This window comes from Carettochelys insculpta, chromosome 18, assembly GCF_033958435.1.
Source record: "Carettochelys insculpta isolate YL-2023 chromosome 18, ASM3395843v1, whole genome shotgun sequence".
Taxonomy (NCBI): Eukaryota; Metazoa; Chordata; order Testudines; family Carettochelyidae; genus Carettochelys; species Carettochelys insculpta.
Window position 1 is genome coordinate 9,306,618 of NC_134154.1, and position 17,722 is coordinate 9,324,339.

General features: G+C 44.9%; 1 protein-coding gene across 3 annotated transcripts in view; it reads right to left on the bottom strand.

Moving 5' to 3' along the window:
• Positions 1 to 16,894, bottom strand: part of SLC2A11 (solute carrier family 2 member 11) — a 32,644-nt gene extending 15,750 nt beyond the window's left edge. The window contains exons 1-5 of one of the 3 annotated variants that reach the window (XM_075012719.1): positions 16,748 to 16,894; positions 7,547 to 7,645; positions 6,116 to 6,276; positions 3,982 to 4,106; positions 928 to 1,057 (exon numbers count right to left, since the gene is read on the bottom strand). In XM_075012719.1, coding sequence (XP_074868820.1) covers positions 928 to 1,057; positions 3,982 to 4,106; positions 6,116 to 6,276; positions 7,547 to 7,645; positions 16,748 to 16,792 — 560 coding nt within the window. In that variant the 5' untranslated portion in view covers positions 16,793 to 16,894. Of the gene's footprint in view, positions 1 to 927; positions 1,058 to 3,981; positions 4,107 to 6,115; positions 6,277 to 7,546; positions 7,646 to 9,590; positions 9,671 to 16,747 lie in introns of those variants that run through there. The other 2 variants (XM_075012717.1, XM_075012718.1) reach the window with 2 other exon arrangements.
• Positions 16,895 to 17,722: the final 828 nt, after the last annotated feature.

The window sequence follows — 17,722 nt, forward strand, 5'->3', positions numbered from 1 at the left end:
ATGGTCAGGAGGCCATTTCTCAAACATGTGGACCTGCTTCAGACACAAGGTGAGATGCAAGCTGGATAAAAAAAATGCAGCTCCCACAGAGGTTTCTGGGCCAAAATCAGAGGTGGCATAAATGGTGGTACAAATTACACACCGGGTACAAGGAGCAAAGTAGTGCAACTTGGTCTGAGACTTGGCAGACCAAGATTCTGTTCCTGGCTCTACCACCGGACTTCAGCGTGACCCTGAGCAAGTCATTTCACAGCTGGGTGTCTCAGTTTCTTCAGATGTGAAATGGGGATAATGACACTGACCTTGTTTGTAAAGTCTTTTCAGCTCCACTAATCAACAGCAGCATAGACAAGCTAAGTATAGGTATTGCACCACTTGGATAATCAACCAGCATGATAAAAAACATGGTCCAAACGTGGCAGTGGTGGGCTTGTAGCAGAAAAAGCAGCTCACGCAAAAGTCTCTCCCCACATACTCACTTCCATCTTCTCCGCTAAGACGCAATGCTAAATTCAGCCCAGGAATACTCAGGCATGTTTCCCTTGAAGGCATCGTCACTGCAGAATTTGGTCCACACAATCCCAAATTTATGCAGGTTATGCTCATGTTGAACATCCGCTGAAAGCCAAGTAAGTGAAAATGGTGCTCTTATGTATACCCAGAATATTTACGTGGGGCTGCCCACGAAACAGTGACGCAGTTGTGGGGACAGGTCCTTATTTTGCATGTTTATTTCAGTGTTCCAAGCAGTGAATGAGTCCTGCAAAATCACCATAAAATCTGTTTTATGGTTTATGGACAGCCCCATCATCACGTGCTTTCCATGTGCCTTCCAAGGTAGGCGGCAGCATATGAACCAGAAAAGAAGGTGGCGGAAAGAAAGAAGAGAGTTAATGAATCAGAAGTATAATGAAGTTTATACATTACCTAATGCCAACCACTTGTCCTAGCACCAACCCCAGGGCAGTAAAGGATGCAGAAGTCAAGGTCACTGCTCCTCGGAGCTTCTTGGGAGCGCTTTCCCCCAGGTACATGGGCTGAATGTTCATGCTCACACCTGAATAAGGGAGACAAACACTGACTGGCTAAAGCTCTCAAGATGTGAAAGAGAGAAAAAAAGAAAAAACAACAATGAGGTAGTTGGCTGTTTCCTCCTTGCTTTTTACAGAGAATACTGCTTACACTGACCTCCCTATGTCTATTATTTACACCAATATATTTCCATTGCTGCTAGTTCACTGTAATTTTGGTAACTGTGTAGTGCTGTGTTTGCAAGTACCGTGGGCCAATGAAAAGCAACTTTGCATTTGTGAAAGTAAGCTTCGAGATGATCGTTACGGTACATTATTAAAGCGGCAGCAATCGCTTTAATTTTTGGTGCTCTCAAGGTGAGTGACTCAGAATGCTGGCCAGAGGCCGATGTGGGGTAAATTTTCTAACCCATAGCTAAATGGCTTCCATCTGTGTCATGTGAAACAGTGCATGCACGTGTCTTTTTATGGACATACAACCAGCTGTGTGCCCTTTAAACAAACCAGTTCAGAATTTGTAAACACCACAGCCCTTCGAACCGGTTTGCAGCAGCCCATTTTTCATTAATGTTCACAAAGAAACTAAAACTGTTCGAAGTGCCAAAGGGCTGTTTTCACTGGCAAAGTGTGAGTAGACGTGTGCGGAATTTAATTTGTGTAAGCAGAGACCAGGATTCTGAGATCAGGCCTAAATGTGGGTAAATAAGTTCTCTGAAAGATTTCCAACATCGTTTCCACAATATCAGCTGCAGCACTAAGGCTGGGTCTACACTACAGAGCCTGTCAACAGAGCTTACTGCTGGGACGTATTTCCCGACAGAACCTCTGTCGACAGAACGACGCATCCACCACGAATAGAGGCTCCCCCTGTTGACGCCCTCTGTTGACAGAACAGCCAACTGGAAGCTCGGCAGAAAGGGCTGACTGGTGAATCTGAAGCCCTCTGTCAACAGAGGGCCCCATGGAGCGTCTACCCTAATTTTTTGTCGACAGAATCTCTTGACTGGCTTTATGCCTCATACAGGAGTGACTTAGCTCTCCCGAGAAAACTGCTGCGTTCTGGTGACGACAAGAAGTCTTGTGGCACCTTAGAGACTAACAGATCTTTTGGAGCATCAGCTTCCGTGGGCGAAGACCCGCTTCATGATGAAGCGGGTCTTTGCCCACGGAAGCTGATGCTCCAAAAGATCTGTTAGTCTCTAAGGTGCCACAAGACTTCTTGTTGTTCTCGAAGCTACCGACTAACATGGCGACCTCCCTGATTCTGGTGACAGTTTCTGGACAGAACATATTTATAGCGTGGACGTTCCATGAGTTCTGTCAACGCAGGTCCAGCCTAAGTCTCTGCTAGTCCATTCCCGAGCTGTCCTGTTCTTATTGTTTTGTGTTACAGTAGCACCTTGGAGCCTCATGGACGATTGAGGCCCCATTGTGGTAGGTGCGGCGAGAGGCAGCCTATCCCGTAAAGAGCTACAGTCCAAGTAGACGTGACAAATGAAAGGTGGGAGAAAGAAAATAGTGTTGCAGTAAACCCCTGATTTTACGGACCCCGATTTAGTGGACTTCGGGAACAACAAACATCCCCCCGTCATTCCCAAAGTTCACTGAGGCCAGTAAAATCCTAAATCCGTCAGCCCCACTTCCAGAAAAAAAAATTAAGTAAAGGGACTTACCTCTGCTGTGGCTTGGAGGAGCCGCCACCTCCTCCATTGCAGCTGCCATGCAGTCCTCTCACCAGGGGCAGGGGGCATACACAGGTAGACAGCACGTGTGCCCCACCCCAATGGGAGGGCTGTGTGGTGGCTTCGGCGGCAGCTCCTCCAGGCTGCTGGTCCCCTGCATGGCTGGCACTTTGCCACGCGTGGCTAGAGCGGCCCTGTAGCAAGTGGCTGGAAGCACCTCCCCGTGCGTGGCTAGAGTGGCCCTGTAGCAAGTGGCTGGAAGCACCTCCCTGTGCATGGCTAGAGCAGACCAGCCACGTGTGGCTGCAAGCACCTCCCCGTGTGTGGCTAGAACAGTCCTGTCGCACTCAGCGAGGCGCTTCCAGCTGTGCCAGTGGGGTGCCTCTAGCCGCATGCAATAAGGCGCTTCCAGATGCACGTGGCAAGGTGCCAGCCATGCTGGGGTCCGGCAGCTCCTGCAGCAGCAGCTCTGGTAAGTCAGGTTTTTTCTTGGTGGTGGAGGGGGGACTGGCAATGGGGGAGCCTGGTGGGAGCAATAAACCCTCACATGTAATGGACCTTTGGAGACAATGGACAACCCTCTCCCTCAATTGGTCTGTTGAATCGAGGGTTTACTGTATTGCCACTTTATAGATGGGGAACAGACACCTCAGGGCTCACATTAAGGTGAGCTGGGAATGGACTCCAGGTCACCTAAATTCCAGTCCAGTGCAAAACTACCCTTCTTATTAGGGGCTAGTACAGGATCAAACTGATTTATTTTGTGACAATATTGGGTGTGGACCAAAGGTGAGCTGCTAATGCACTAACTCTCCTGTGTGCATGAAGCATCTGCCAAGTTAACCTGGGAGTACACCAAACAGCTGCAGGTGGTGAAAGTTGAATGATACAGAAATTCCACACGTGCAAGTCATTCTTGTCACTGCAAATGCCCTTTAGGAAAATGATCTTTGTACATGTTGTGTGTGGAGGGCCCTAGCCTGTTACTGGCCATAGACTTTAACAAGGGCTTCTGCAGAAAATTTTTCAGAAGCGTCTTGCGAAATGTTACATGGAAGACGCGCTATATTGGTTGACAATCTGAGTTTATTCCACCTCTTCATGGCAGGGAAGGGAAATGGGCATATCCTTTCTGGTGCCAGGGGTCATGAGTTCAATACCAAATGCAGCACCCAGGGATTGCAGACCAGGTCAGAAACCATTTAATCCCACAGACATTTATACTTGTATTGGTGTTTCTCTTGTCCTCCTGTGTCACTGTTGCGTACCACAATTGATTCCAGTAAGAAATCTGCTGAGCATGATCATTTCAAAGGATTTGGCCATCTGGCTGAATCCTGCCACGATTGCAGCGATGATCACAAACGTGTTATTCAGGAGCAAGGATGTTTTCCTTCAGAGAGAATGAAAACAGAATTGAAGGCTCAGCTTTCCCTCGGTCTGGTTATCTGAGTCACTGAGTCCAATCTTCCAAATTTGAAAGCTTAAGCCAGGTTGCCTGTTTCTACAGTAATACAGTCAGATGGGCAGTTAGAACCCACATACCTCTCTCTGGTGACTACATGGCAATTAGAGTCCACTTGCTTAAGTGTTCAATTATGAAAACTGGGTTTGACATTGGCAGATAAATTGTCATCTGCATTGCCCAGTGCAAGGCAAAGCTGGGAATTGTTCAGCTGGAGTGGAAACCCATCCACTGTGAATTAAGACAGCTGATGATTGCAGGCCCAGATTCAGGGACCCAGGAAGTCATCATCAAGTTGATAATCCTGATTAATTGCTCCTGAATTTGCACTTAACACGATCTCTTTTTAATGAAGCAAAATGAATTAAAAAAAAGTCATTGTGGACATCTCCAAGAAACAGGCTGAATTCTGGAACACAGAACCACTCTTCATCCCATGATTTCCTATTGAAATAGTAAAACTAGTCCCTTCATTACATAAGGGGGAGCTGCACTTTTTGCCAAAAGCACAGCATTGGCACACTAGACTAAAGGACATTCTGGAGCTGTACAGAGAAGCAAGTTCAGTGTAACTTTCTGTGGTTTCACAATAAAAACATTGTTTCTCCGGAGGAAATGGGAGGTTATATACCACAGGTGAAATGTGAAGGTAGGAAAATACAGAATCTTTTTTTAATACACTCCTGAGGGCGGGTAGAAAAGGACCTTTGGAGACTCAGTGGATAATCACATACATTTTAAGATATTTCTGAGAAGCAGGAATGGCCCGTGAGAACAAAAGTGAGCACAGGCCACTGCTTGGTGACGCACCTGTCCCAGCCTTGCTCTTCTTGCAAGCCCCTTGTTCTGGCCTCAAACGATGGCTTCTGTACAGTATTCCTACCGTTTGCCACTCTCCATTAATTCTCCATGGCTGCGTCTACACTACAGCGATCTTCCAGAAGAACTTCTTTTAAAAGAGCATGTCCACCCACACAAAAGCAGATCAAAAGCTCGATCTGCTCTTTCTATAGAGAGCATCCACACAGCCACCATGCTCTCCAAAGAACAGGCCAGGGATTGAGACATCCAGCACCATAAGGACAGCTCTTTCTAGAAAAGTGCCCAAAGGAGTGTCTGCAGATGCTTTTCTTTAAAAGAAGCTTTTGAAAGGAGGCGTCCTTCCTCATCTGGTTGTGGAAGAGGGCTTCCGGAAGAAGAGCCACATGCTTCTGATTTTGGATCAAAAGAGCACATTTTGTGTATGGACATTCTCTATATTCTTTTGAAAACGAGCCCGATTTCCCGAAAGACCTTACCAGTGTAGACGCAGCCTGCATGATTTGTATTTAACTGTACCAACAGCTGTGGGGGTGAGAAGCTGGTGACTGTACCTGTTGTATCTTCTGTTATGCTGATGGAGCAGAAAGGCAGACTAAGGCTTGGTCTAAACTAGGCAGGTAAGTTGATTGCAGATAGGCAATTCTAGCTATGGCAATTGTGTAGCTAGAAGCAACTTATCTGCAATCGACTTACCTGGCCATCCTCTCTGAGGCAGGTCGATGGTAGAGTTTCGACCTACCTTTCTCCTTGAGACAGCAAGGAGTACAGGGATCGACTGCTGACCCCGATAGGTCGATTTTGTGCATCCTAACCAGGCGCACAAAACAGAACCATGGAAGATCACTACATTTTTCAGTGGTGCAAAGTACTATGCTGTGTTCAGGTCGGGGTGACATGGCAGCCACCAGCCACATGACCCACCCCACCCCAGGAAGGACTGGGACAACTCCTCTCTGCTCCTTTCCTGCCCCTGCTCTGTTCCCACCCCATTGTCCCCAGCAGTGCAGCTCGGGGGACTAGCAGGGCTCTTATCAGTTTAACATCCAAATGTGGTAGGTATTAAATTAACAAAAATTGATCTACAACGTTCAAGGTGCAAATCTGAAGTTTCTTACCGTCCCAGCTTAATTGCCATGGGTCCTGCAAGAAGAGCTCCGGTGAGCCCCCCCAGAGAATAGACAGAAACAATAAAAGACCACACCAGCAATATCACACTGCTCTCTAGGGGGGCACCTGTGCGTTCCAGCCACGTTTCATTTATAAATGTCTGGATGTACTGTAAGTGAAGGAGAGGAGTTGCTTTACTGTAGGATCACAAATAAAAATCGTTGAGCAATAGCAAGGATTTTCTTTGCATTAGATATGATTTACGTGGGATCATGACTCCAAAGTTCAGCCTGAAGGAAGCATTCATTTCCAAGCGGTACTTTTTGAAGTCCGCCTATACAACTTGACTTGTCAGGAAGCTGTAGTAGACAGATTGCCTTTGCAAAGCGAAATTATCTTGCATGTTTTAAAAAGGTTCTAAAGGTATTTAATGGGCCCGACCCTGAATTCAGCTAACGAGCTCGATTCTGGAGGGTGCAAGATTGGACCCGATACACTGAATATTCCAAAAGCAAAATTAAAGGGGGTGCTCAATACATAACTTATTTTAAACTAACCTTTCTTTCCCAATCATTTTAAGTCCCCCAGAGACACACCAGCAAGTTCCAGATCCATGAGAACATTTAGGCTATGGGTATACTGTTGCTGTAATTCGAAATAATAAATTTTGGTGCCATCTGCATGGCACCAAGTTCGAAATAAGTTAGCTCAAAATAATTGCAAATTGCGTGAATTGTTTTGAGTTAGCTTATTTCGAACTTGGTGCCATGCAGATGGCACCAAAATTTGAAATAAGTGGCTATTTTGAAGTTTCTGCTACCTCTCTGACGCGGAGGGGTAGCGGAAACAGAATGCCACGCTTGAAATAGCTGCTATTTTGAGCATGATAGCCAGCCATGGGGTTCCTATTTTGGGATCAAAATAGCAACCATAGTGTAGCCATAGCCTAATGCATAGCATGCCGAACCTCTCAGTTACCACACAGCCCCCAGGGAGCTAACCAGCAGGGAATCAGAGAAGTGATGTCTGTAGCCTGGTTCTGTAAATGTTTTAAACAGTATTATTTTATAAGATAAGACAAACGTATCCAACCTGTAAAAATGTTCTTCTAAGACTGGAAAATTTGAGAATTATATTTGTGTAAAGTTATGACTGATTTAAAAAGATTCTGACCAGCAACCCTGTGGTCATGACCACTTCTGGGTGTTAGCTGTACCACTGCTTGATTATGCCACAATTAAATTATTAATTATGTAAAGGACCCAAATCAAGTCCTTAACCTTCTGCCTTCAGTAGGAGAGGACTGAAGGTTTTTGGCCACACATGCCTGTTTTTTCCCAGGCCGGTGGACACTCAGGAGCCCTGCAAGACTACGGAGTTTAGACCTCGCAAGATTCACCACCGCAGGACATGGCTGCAAATGCCAGGGGAGCACTTACCGTGGTTGGAGCATTGATGATGGAGATATTGTAGCCATATTGGAAAGTCCCTCCAATTCCAGCAGCACATATTGTAAGAATTAGGACCTTACCTTGAAGCTGAGGGAACCCCAAATATAAATATGTTAAAAGCACAGAACACATTGATAGTTTTCCTCTGATAAAATGTAAAATGGTTCAGCAGGTCTTGGCCCAGTAATTTGCCTGGAACGGTTTGAATGAAAAGAGATGAAGACAAGAGACATAATGCCAACTCTAAAAACCAAAGGTTCCAAAAGACAGAACAATCCCAATAACAGGCTTTACATTTTAAGGTGCCGAAAAATATTATAAAAAGCAATTGCAGTTGGAGAAGTTGGGGTTAGTTCTTGGCAGCAGTGCTAAGAAAGTCCAAAGTTTAATATTTAATGTCTTTCCAAGAGTCAGTTCAGCATTCTGCAAGAGGGCTGGAGAGTGAGTGAAGATAAGTGTCTGTATAGCTTTTAGAATACAAAGCCTTGGGTCATAAGCAAATAGGTCCTCTGCATAATGGGGAAGGTGTCCTACTTTCCAAGAGAAAGACTAGATCTCTAAAGTGCAACATGAGCTATAGCGATATACAACTTCTTTACGCCATCACATGGTTGAGTGTCTGTGGTTGGAATCAGAGATCTTGTCTGCACTAAGGAAAAAAAATCAGATGCAAAATATTTTCAGGATTGAAGAATTGCTAAGGTTTTAAAGGTGTAAATTTCAACATATGTTGGTAATTACCAGAATGAACTCCAAGAAGAAACAGACAGCTTCTTTGGTTAATCTTTCAAGAGTTGTTAATGCATTTTGTAGTGCTGAACTGTTCAAACACATTACAATTTTCAAGTGCCGTTTGTTTCTTTGAGAAGTACGATCTGGTCACACACTTTTACGAGGCTGGAGTCTTGTCTGGATTTTACAAATTTAGCATTCTAGCCTCCGTAGTTACATGACAGTGATGAAAATGCCTGTTTTCTGTCTGCAGAAGTGCTTCACCATTTCTCCCACCAGTGAAGCTGTACCAGTGCTGGTGAGAAAACTGAATATGGCTAAGGAATAGATTGCGTTTTGTTTTTTTGTTTTTTTTGTAGCTGATTTGGATGGTAATAATTACACGAAAGTAGAAACTTTAATCTGCTTTCCATACTGGGGATATTGATTACTCACTTCCTCCATAAATATTATTGGAAAATTCTGTTTCTTTGAATGTCTTCAAATCAGATTCCAATTTTGAAAATTCTAAAAGTAGTGTAATCTATGTGGGAAACTTCTGTCCAACTTTCAGTAGTTTGCATTGCTTTAACTTATGATTACATGGTTGCCGTAGAGCAAAGTTGTGCACTTTCAGAAGGGATAATGGGCTAGATTTAGATCCCAGTTGCATCTGTAAATCCACAGTAACTCCATTGACTTCAGCGTATTTACGCTATTATATATCCAAAATAATAAAAATCAAAATCTGTGTATGACGCTTTCATACTTCCCCCCATCAATTTCCCCTTTACTCTTCATTTGTGGTGCGTGAGTAGGTGAAAATAACCCTTTCCCATACCCAATAAAAAGGGGTTCTCAGATCAGAAATTTCCATAATCTTGGAGACCGATCATCTCCATGCCTGAAACCCTTTCTTTTGAAATCGGCACCTTTATCACGCATTAATTCCCCTCTATTCTCTCCTCCACTGATCCTGCATTATAGCCTTTTTCCTAGTCTGAGTTACATTTTATGGCTCTCCCTTCAGAACCCATTGAAACAGCTCCCAGTTTAGCCAAAGTTGGCTACATTATGATATGAAATATTACTTTCCTAAATTACTGCATATGCTGCCTCTAGACTATTCTTGTCCCCAGCCAGTGCCTGGACATGGTAGTCAGAGCCAACCCTAGGCCAGTCCTTGTTTCATTTGTTTTTAATAATTTGTTGTGGTTTCATCAGTGAACTCAATATTTCCTTAAAATACCTTGATACTCCCAGAAATTGCTATAGAAATCATATAATAATAATAATAATAATAATAATTACAAAATAGTACCAGTCTCTGCAGTTTGTTCATTCTTCATTGATATGCTCCCTGTCTGTCTTTTTTTTTCTGATGAAAGAGTTTCTTGTACTTTGGGAAGGGTTCTAGAGGATTATTTAAATCTCTAATGCAGGAATGTGTGTATTTAGTCATCCATTACTGACACCTGACTTGGCAGTTGTCTTGCCAATTAAATCTACTTTACAAAAAGGGCTTGCATGATTATAGATAAGGGCCTAGTTGATTGATATGTTTTCAATAAAACCAATGATATGTACGCTGGGGAAAAGCCTGATATTCACTGAGGTGGTTTTATCGTTATGCATACTGTGATAGATTGCCCTCACTGCCCAAGCTTTACGAAAGTTGGGTTATGAAAGTAAATGTGCATAACTCAGAGAGGCTTTGGACAAAATCCCTCTTGCAACCTACCATTTTTGATATTATAATCTGCTGAATCGGTGTATCCTATTTTTGTGCATGTCTCATTTTTGTGTCTGAAGATAAAAGTATGTCTGTTTATGGTTGCAGACGTGCTAATGACTGGTGCTCCTGGAAACCCGATGACTGGGTGATCCAGTTAATGACTTGTACACAGCCGTGTTTGTCCTGCAAGTCTAAAAGTGGGTCGGTGCTAGAAAGACATGTGACATACTACTGAGTACTGAAAGCCATTTTGATCTAGTGTTTCTCTATGGGGTGTGTGTGTGAGTGTTGGAGAACAAAGGTTTCCTGCTCTGGAAAAAGTGTATTTGAGCAATGGGAAGCTATCAGGCTTTCTCATCAGCTTGCCTTGGAAATTGCCTGACACACCCTACGGGGAGAAAGAACTTCACAGAGAATGGGAGACCCAGGTCAGGATGGCTACATCTACACGTGCCCCTCCGTTTCAGAAGGGGGATGTAAATGAAGTGGGTTGAAAATGCTAATGAGGTGCTGATATGAATATTCGGCATCTCCTTTGCATAACGATAGCCACACGAAATCGGGTTTCCTTTTGAAGGATCCCTGTCTATGTGCCTAATTTGTAATTTGAAAGCAGCACTCTCAGTGCTCCGGGTGGCCACCATTATGCAAATGAGGTACCAAATATTCATATCAGCGCCTCATTAGCCTTTTCGACCTGCTTCATTTACATGCCCCTTCCGAAAGAGAGGAGCATGTGTAGGCGCAGTTGATAAGATCATTTCTAACTTGAAGCTTTCACCAGAGATAAGCATAGCTGTCTAGGGTAAGAACTTACATGTAACTAGATCAGTGGTTTTCAGCCAGTCTGCTTTAACGCACTGGCATGCCATGAGACCTGTCCAAGTGTACCACAAAATTTTATCAATTTTCTCTCATCCCAGCTCTGCAAAGAGCTACCATGAGATTTAGGCAGCCTTGCTGCTTAATTCCCAGCTGGTGGTGTGTTTGTCAATTTCCCCTGAAGGTTATTCTTTGCAGAGCCATCACAGGGGAAAAGCCAACCCTGCAGGAGTCCATTCACACTGGAAAGCCGAAACCTCATGTCCCCTACCTGCTGTGGCACTGAGGGAGGGAAGATACGGATAGAGCTCACTCTTGGACCTGGGACGTGATTTAACTGGTGCATCCGGGCTCCAGTGGGCTTGTGGGGAGGGGTGCCTGCTCTCTGGAGCTCCCTGCCCCGACCTTCTGCAAGTAATCGAGTAATGCTGAAATTTTCAGCATCCCTTTTGATCCCTGTTTACATGTTGTAGGCGCTATTGTGTTGCAAACTTCTCTAGTAAGACCGTTAAACATAGTAAATGTAAGTAAGTGTGACATTTACGAGCAATTGATTCAGCTTAAAAAAGCGTGTGCGCCATGGAATTGTTTGTCTCATTGAAGTGTGCTGTGTTACTGAAAAGATTGGGAACCACTGAAGTAGAATCTCAGTGGAATACTGTTTTTCTGTTACTTAATTTGTTAACTCACTTCAATCTGCCAGGTTTTACTTATAACCATATAAATCCTAATGGTTTTGCTTAATCAAACTCTTTTGTTTATAATTAACCCCAGTGTAAGTAATTATTATCTGGGGAGGGGTACCACTGTGCATATCTCCATTTCATTGACAAAGGGGGCTTACCTGATGAGCCCACTCTTTGCAAAAGTTTAGGAATTATTTAGGGTTTTGATCACTTTTGGGGTTTAATTTCCTGGGTCCTGTCCCCTAAAACTGCATCTTCCCAAAGCTGAAGTAAATCAGCGTCCGTATTGCTCTCTGGGGGGTGGGAAACCCCACTCTGTGCCTTAGCTGGGGGAGACCACAGGATCTAGCCCATCAGGACAGGGTGGCAGGGAGACCCAGAGATGTTAGTGGCATGATCAGCATACCAGAGAATGGAATGGTTTGAATAAAAATAGATGAAGACAAGAGACATAATGCCAACTCTAAAAACAAAAGGTTCGAAAAGACAGAACAATCCCAATAACAGGCTTTACATTTTAAGGTGCTGAAAAATATTAAAAGAAGCAATTGCAGTTGGAGAATTCGGGGTTAGTTCTTGGTAGCAGTGCTAAGAAAGTCCAAAGTTTAATATTTAATGTCTTTCTAAGAGTCAGTTCAGCATTCTGGAAATATTACTCCACACGCATGCTCAGCCGTTAGAGCTGCCACCGTTTCAACTCCACAGAAAAGTCCACACTGACATGACACTTGTACATGATATAAGTAGGGCCAAAGTTTAAAACACAGTTATAATATCCATCTGGAGTTAAGGGTCTCCTTCAGACAGAGGTTCCATGGCCCTTTACAAATATTGTGAATTTCTGATTTGCTACTATTTTTTCTGCCCTCTCTTTCCTTCCACCTAGAACCAAACACAATGTCTTTTTGCTCGCTTGTAATGAAAAGTGCTTTCTCTTTTCGTAATTTGATGGTGTACCTTTCTTGCACTTCTTCATATTTTGGACATGGCAGCCATGAATGGTCTCAGTTTCCCTCTCACCTGTCACACTTGGTTGTACAGGGTGTATAGCTCAGGGCAGAGAGTTGGGAGGTGTGGGGAGGCTCAAGGTAGAGGTGGGGCTTAAGGCACAGGATGGGGATGCAGAAGTCAAGGCAGGTGGGTGGTGCAGAAGTTAGGGTAAGGGCTCAGGATAGGGGGCTGGGAAGTGGGGGGAGTTACTGGGGCCACCCATGGTGGCAAATATGGAGCCCCCCCCCAGCCAGCAGCTCCTCCCAGGGGGCCAGGGTGGTGCTCTCCAGTCAGTGACTCTTCCTGGGAGGGGGAGATCCAGGGTCTGTGCTGGTTGGGAGCGGGCTCAGGTTTTGTGGGCTGGCCCCTGCCTCCAGCCACTCTCCCAGCCTGCAGCCTGTCGGATAGGTGGAACACCTATCTGGTGTTAGGAAGAAGGGGCTTTCGAAAACTGGGGGGGGTCCTTTCAGAAGGTCCCCGTCTCCACAGGCAGCATGCAATTCAAAAAGCCTCACGTTCAAATCGCTGTGGCCACCATTATGCTAATGAGGCTCTGCATATTCATGGGAGTGCTTCATTAGCATCTTTCGAACCCGCTCATTAACATGCCCCTTCCAAAAGGAAGGGGCTCGTGTAGACACGGGGACACAGTAACTGTGAATGAATTTGGCTGAACTGGTAATTATTTAGTACTCCAGAAAAGAATGTATTTTCCCTCTGGGCATCTGAAGACAATAGGGCAGTTATAATAGCAATAATAACAGCACAGTTGCTTCTCTCCTGTAAGTGAGAGACCCATGCACTTGAAGTTACAACCAACAGCTGAGCTGCTGCTTCATATGTATGTGACATGTCTGTATAATTCTGGCAGTTACCATCTTTCATCCAGAGGAATTCCAAAGCTCTTTAAACTGCTGTACAAACTATAGAGAGATAATATAATTAAGTATTGAAGTGGAATGAAGTGTGGGATACAACATCTCAGTAGCATAAAGCAACAGTTTGGGATATGAAGAATCTCTTATTAGTTTGAAGCCAGAGTAATTTATGGAGGTAGACTGTACTGTGATTCCCCATCTGGACCATAGACATTATATGGATGAGCTGAAGTGTTTTTCCTACAAACCCGCAGCAAAGGCTTATTGGGCTCAATTAGCTCACCTGCGTGCACCTGGAGACAGAAGCAGACCTAAGTAGTGATGAAGGCCAGCTGGGGCAAAGCTGGAGGCAGGTTTGTATAAAAGGACTGAGTGAGCAGGCTTAGGCAGGTGTACCTGGAAGAGAGAGGGCAGAAATTTTATTTTATTTTATGTGGTGGGGCAAGTAGAAGGCAGGGCCTGAGGCAGACTATAGGATGCAGTCAAGCAGCAGCAGCAGCAGCAGCAGCAGCAGCAGCAGCAGCAGCAATATGAGCTGTGGGTGGTGGGGAAGTAGTATAAGGAACTTAGAAATAGGAAGAGGCCAGGAAAAATCCTGCTCATGTTAAGGAGCGCACCTAGCTACTCTACACAGGGTGACTGCGCTGGCACCCAGAACACATGGTGGTTTCATTGGAAGGGCTATTAATGGAGCCTCAGGCTGAGCTTTGAAGATGGGTAGAGGACACAAAAGAGGTAGACAGATCTTGAATTAAGATACTTTGGATACTTCTTGAACAGCTGGTCTCCCTAAAGGGGTGGACTTAATGTGTGACCTGGCTGGAGGACTGAATTGCAGAAAGAGAGGCTGCTAGAAAGATGAATAGCCAGCAGCAGTGCTAGGTACGAGGGGATGGCCACTAGGCTGTGATGAGCCACGAAGAGATGCCTTGTCAGCAAGGGAGCTTTGTTACAGCAAGACTAACCTTTACAGAAAACAAAACTAACAATATTATTTATTAGGTGATGAGCTTTCATGGGACAGACGCACTTAAGTGTTCAGATCTGGAGAATGGCTGAGAGGAAAAAGAACTGATTGGGGAAAAAATCAAAAAAACAAACCCTGACAAATCAGCTAGATGGGGGGAAGAAAGGTGGGGGCGGCGGCGGATAGACACTTGCAGAGGTTACTGTAGATGTGGGTGTTCTGGACTTTAGTTTTATGCCTCACCTTTGAGGTTAATAAAGTTAACTGCATGGAAGGACTTTTGTCTGAGGAAGGAGTAAAAAGCTCAAGACGAGTTAGCGTAGAAAGGCTCTGAAGTGGTATAATAAATCTCCGTAAGCTAATAGCACACTGATCAGTTGAACGCTCCACCCTTTATCAGAATAAAAGAGCAAAGGGGCAGCCAACTGAGCTGAAAGGCAGCAAATTTTAAAGCTGATGGGGCGGGGGGGGATTCCCTCCCATAGCATATGATTGATTAATCACAAAGCTGTTGCTGAGGCCAATAGATGTGCAACTACAAGAGCTAGTATAAAATATTTGACTTTTTCCTTCCCTGCCCCCACTGATATTGTAGCATCTAAAAGAATTACAGGTGGAATTAGATCTGCAGCCCATTCCAGCTAATTAAGTCACTGGGAAGCATGGACTATGAAGTGATTTTATTACTAGTAGGGAACTGAGGAATGGGCCTGGATCCCTGTACCCTAATGCCCAGAACTGTTCAGCTGGGGGCTGGAGTAGCAGGGCTGAGTTGAGCCTGGAATGGAAAAGCAGACAGGGGCTGCCTCTTCTGCCTGTCTCTGGGGTACAGCCCAGCTGTGCAGCAGGACAGTAGATGAGCATAAATGTTCCTCTTCCTTATCTGCTGGTGGTGGTTAGAATGTGGGCTGGAGTAAGAGGCAGGTGCTTGCTCAATCCCCTTCCACCCTTGGGAGCAGGTTCATGTGTAGAAACTGCCTGGCGTGGCTGGAGTCCTCCTTCCGAACACATGCAGCCTGCTTTGAGGTTAGCAGGACTGGCCCTGTCCTGTCTTCTCATAGCATGAAACAGGACTGTGGAATAGCAGCATACAGCCTTGATTCCAGCCTCGGTGTTCACTGCAGCCATACGCGGTTCATCGCTGAGGAAACAGCAGTTACCCTTGGTACTGTATGGCCAGTGACACGCCAGCACAGCAATGTTTGCTACTGCTCAGATGAGTCTCTGGTAATAACTATGCCCCTGCGTGACTAGAAGCCCTTTGCAGCTGCAAGCTCACCTGTGCACCTCTTTATCTCCCGGTGGCACAGCTTAACACAGGAAATGAGAGACAGATTTTCTAGGTCTGAGGGGACAGAGAGAAGTCATCCTTGCTGTACAAATGTACCTCCCTCACCTCATTCATCTTTCTCTTAAACTATTTTCTGCCTTGAAGCCAGCGTGCCAGGAAAGGGGAGGATGCATACTCAAAAAATCATTTAAAAAAATGAAGTGAACTATCAAGATGTAAGCATGCCTCCCTGAGTAACCATGTGATCTGAGGGCTTGTCTTCCCTTCCACAAAGATCGACCAGGCCAGTGTCGATCTTCTGGAGTTGGATTTCACGCATCTGGTAAAGATGCACAAAATTAATCTCTCTGGGGCTGACAGTCGGCTTCCTGCACTCTTCATGATCGCCGTCAGGAGAAGTAAGTGAGGCCGACGGGAGAAACGCTCCCGTCGACCTCCCTCAGTGAGGACAGACCTCACAGTCCACTGCAGATGTGTTGATTCCAGCTATGCAATGGCGATAGCTAGAAATGTGTATCCGCAATTGACTGTAAGGGCTAGTGTAGACCAAGCCATAGTAATGTCACCCTCTTCCTGCTTCTCCTCTCCATCTTATCCAAGTCACATCAGAAGAAGTTGTAAACTTTTTGGCAGAGACTCTATCTTGTTTGTGAGGCAACAAACCATCCTGAAGCAATCTTGTAGATCAGTGTCATAAAATGTCTGCTGTCCTTAGGGTAAATTTGTGGCCCCTTAGCTCCATAAAAGGACTCCTGTGTGATGTGTGTGTGCGTTAAGAGAGGTATTCTACTTAACGCTGCATAAAGCTTTAACCACTAGATGGCAGGATAAGTGCAGTGTTCCACCCACAGAATATATTAATATGTAGCCGAAAGATTCTAGAATGTTGATCATTGTAAAACAGAGGTGCTATAGATAGGGTGATCATATTTCCCGATGCCAAATATGGGACACCTGGTTATATTGCTCCGATTTCAGCTAGTTCAACATCAATCAGCCCAAGCTATGCAGTACAAATATTCAAAATAACAGTTGACTGAGCACCCCTTAAAGACATACTGCATTATTATAAAAAACAAATAGGTAAAGAATTTAAAATATATGCTTACAATTAAGTCCTTACTCCTCTTTAGATGTGCCTGTCTTGTCCTCATTTTGCTGTCTTCCACAGAGTGAGCTGGTAGTGTCAGGGTTGGCAGTGTGAGTGGGGGGCTGCAGGAGTCAGGGCGGGGGGGGGCTGCAGGAGTCAGGGCGGGGGAGGCAGGACGCTATGGGGGAGTCCTGGGGCTGGTTACCTATGTTGCTTGATGCCATGTGGGCTCTCTGCACCAAGGCACTGCTGAGAAACCGGCTGCAGTGTGGGAGACCTTTTGGCTTTTTCCCAGGTGCTGCTTGCAGCAGTGCATGCCAGAGACAGCACATTGGCTGCTCAGTGCACAAGGTCTGTTTAAAGAGCCCGCTGCCTCTTTATTGACATGGTGATGCACGTACATGTGCAAGAAATGTTACTAACCCTTTGCCTGCTGCTGGCGTTGAGAAAAGTCACTGTAACTACAACTGTTCATAATTTGTACTGTGGCTCTGCGAAGAAGCCTTCATCGTAGGTTAAGTACCCTAGTACTAGGTGCTGTATTTGCTGCCGTATTTTTGGTTTATTAATTAGAATTTCCAACATCTGTATTAAAATGAAACACGACACAATAGCACACTGCAGAACACCAGGAAAAACAACAAGTAGAGACATGCAGAAAGATAATTTGCCATTGAACAAAGCAAAAAACGATCAAGCAAATGAGACCAAAGACAGAAACAAAGTCTGTCTCAGTGACTGGCTGGAAAGGGTCTAGAATTCTGAGCAGGCAAGTTGCTCCTGGAAGCAGTTTTCCAATCATCTTTTCTAATGAAAATCTGAGATGTTGATTTTGTTAACTGTCACGTATGCCTAGGACAATAGTGCTTTGGTAACAAGTGATGCTCAGATTGCCAACACTTCCAACTGGGATCCCCTTATTTTCCTTCCCCGCACATCTGGGAAAATCTGCTCTCTGAGGAAATCCCCTTCTGAAATGCTTTGTTATACCTAC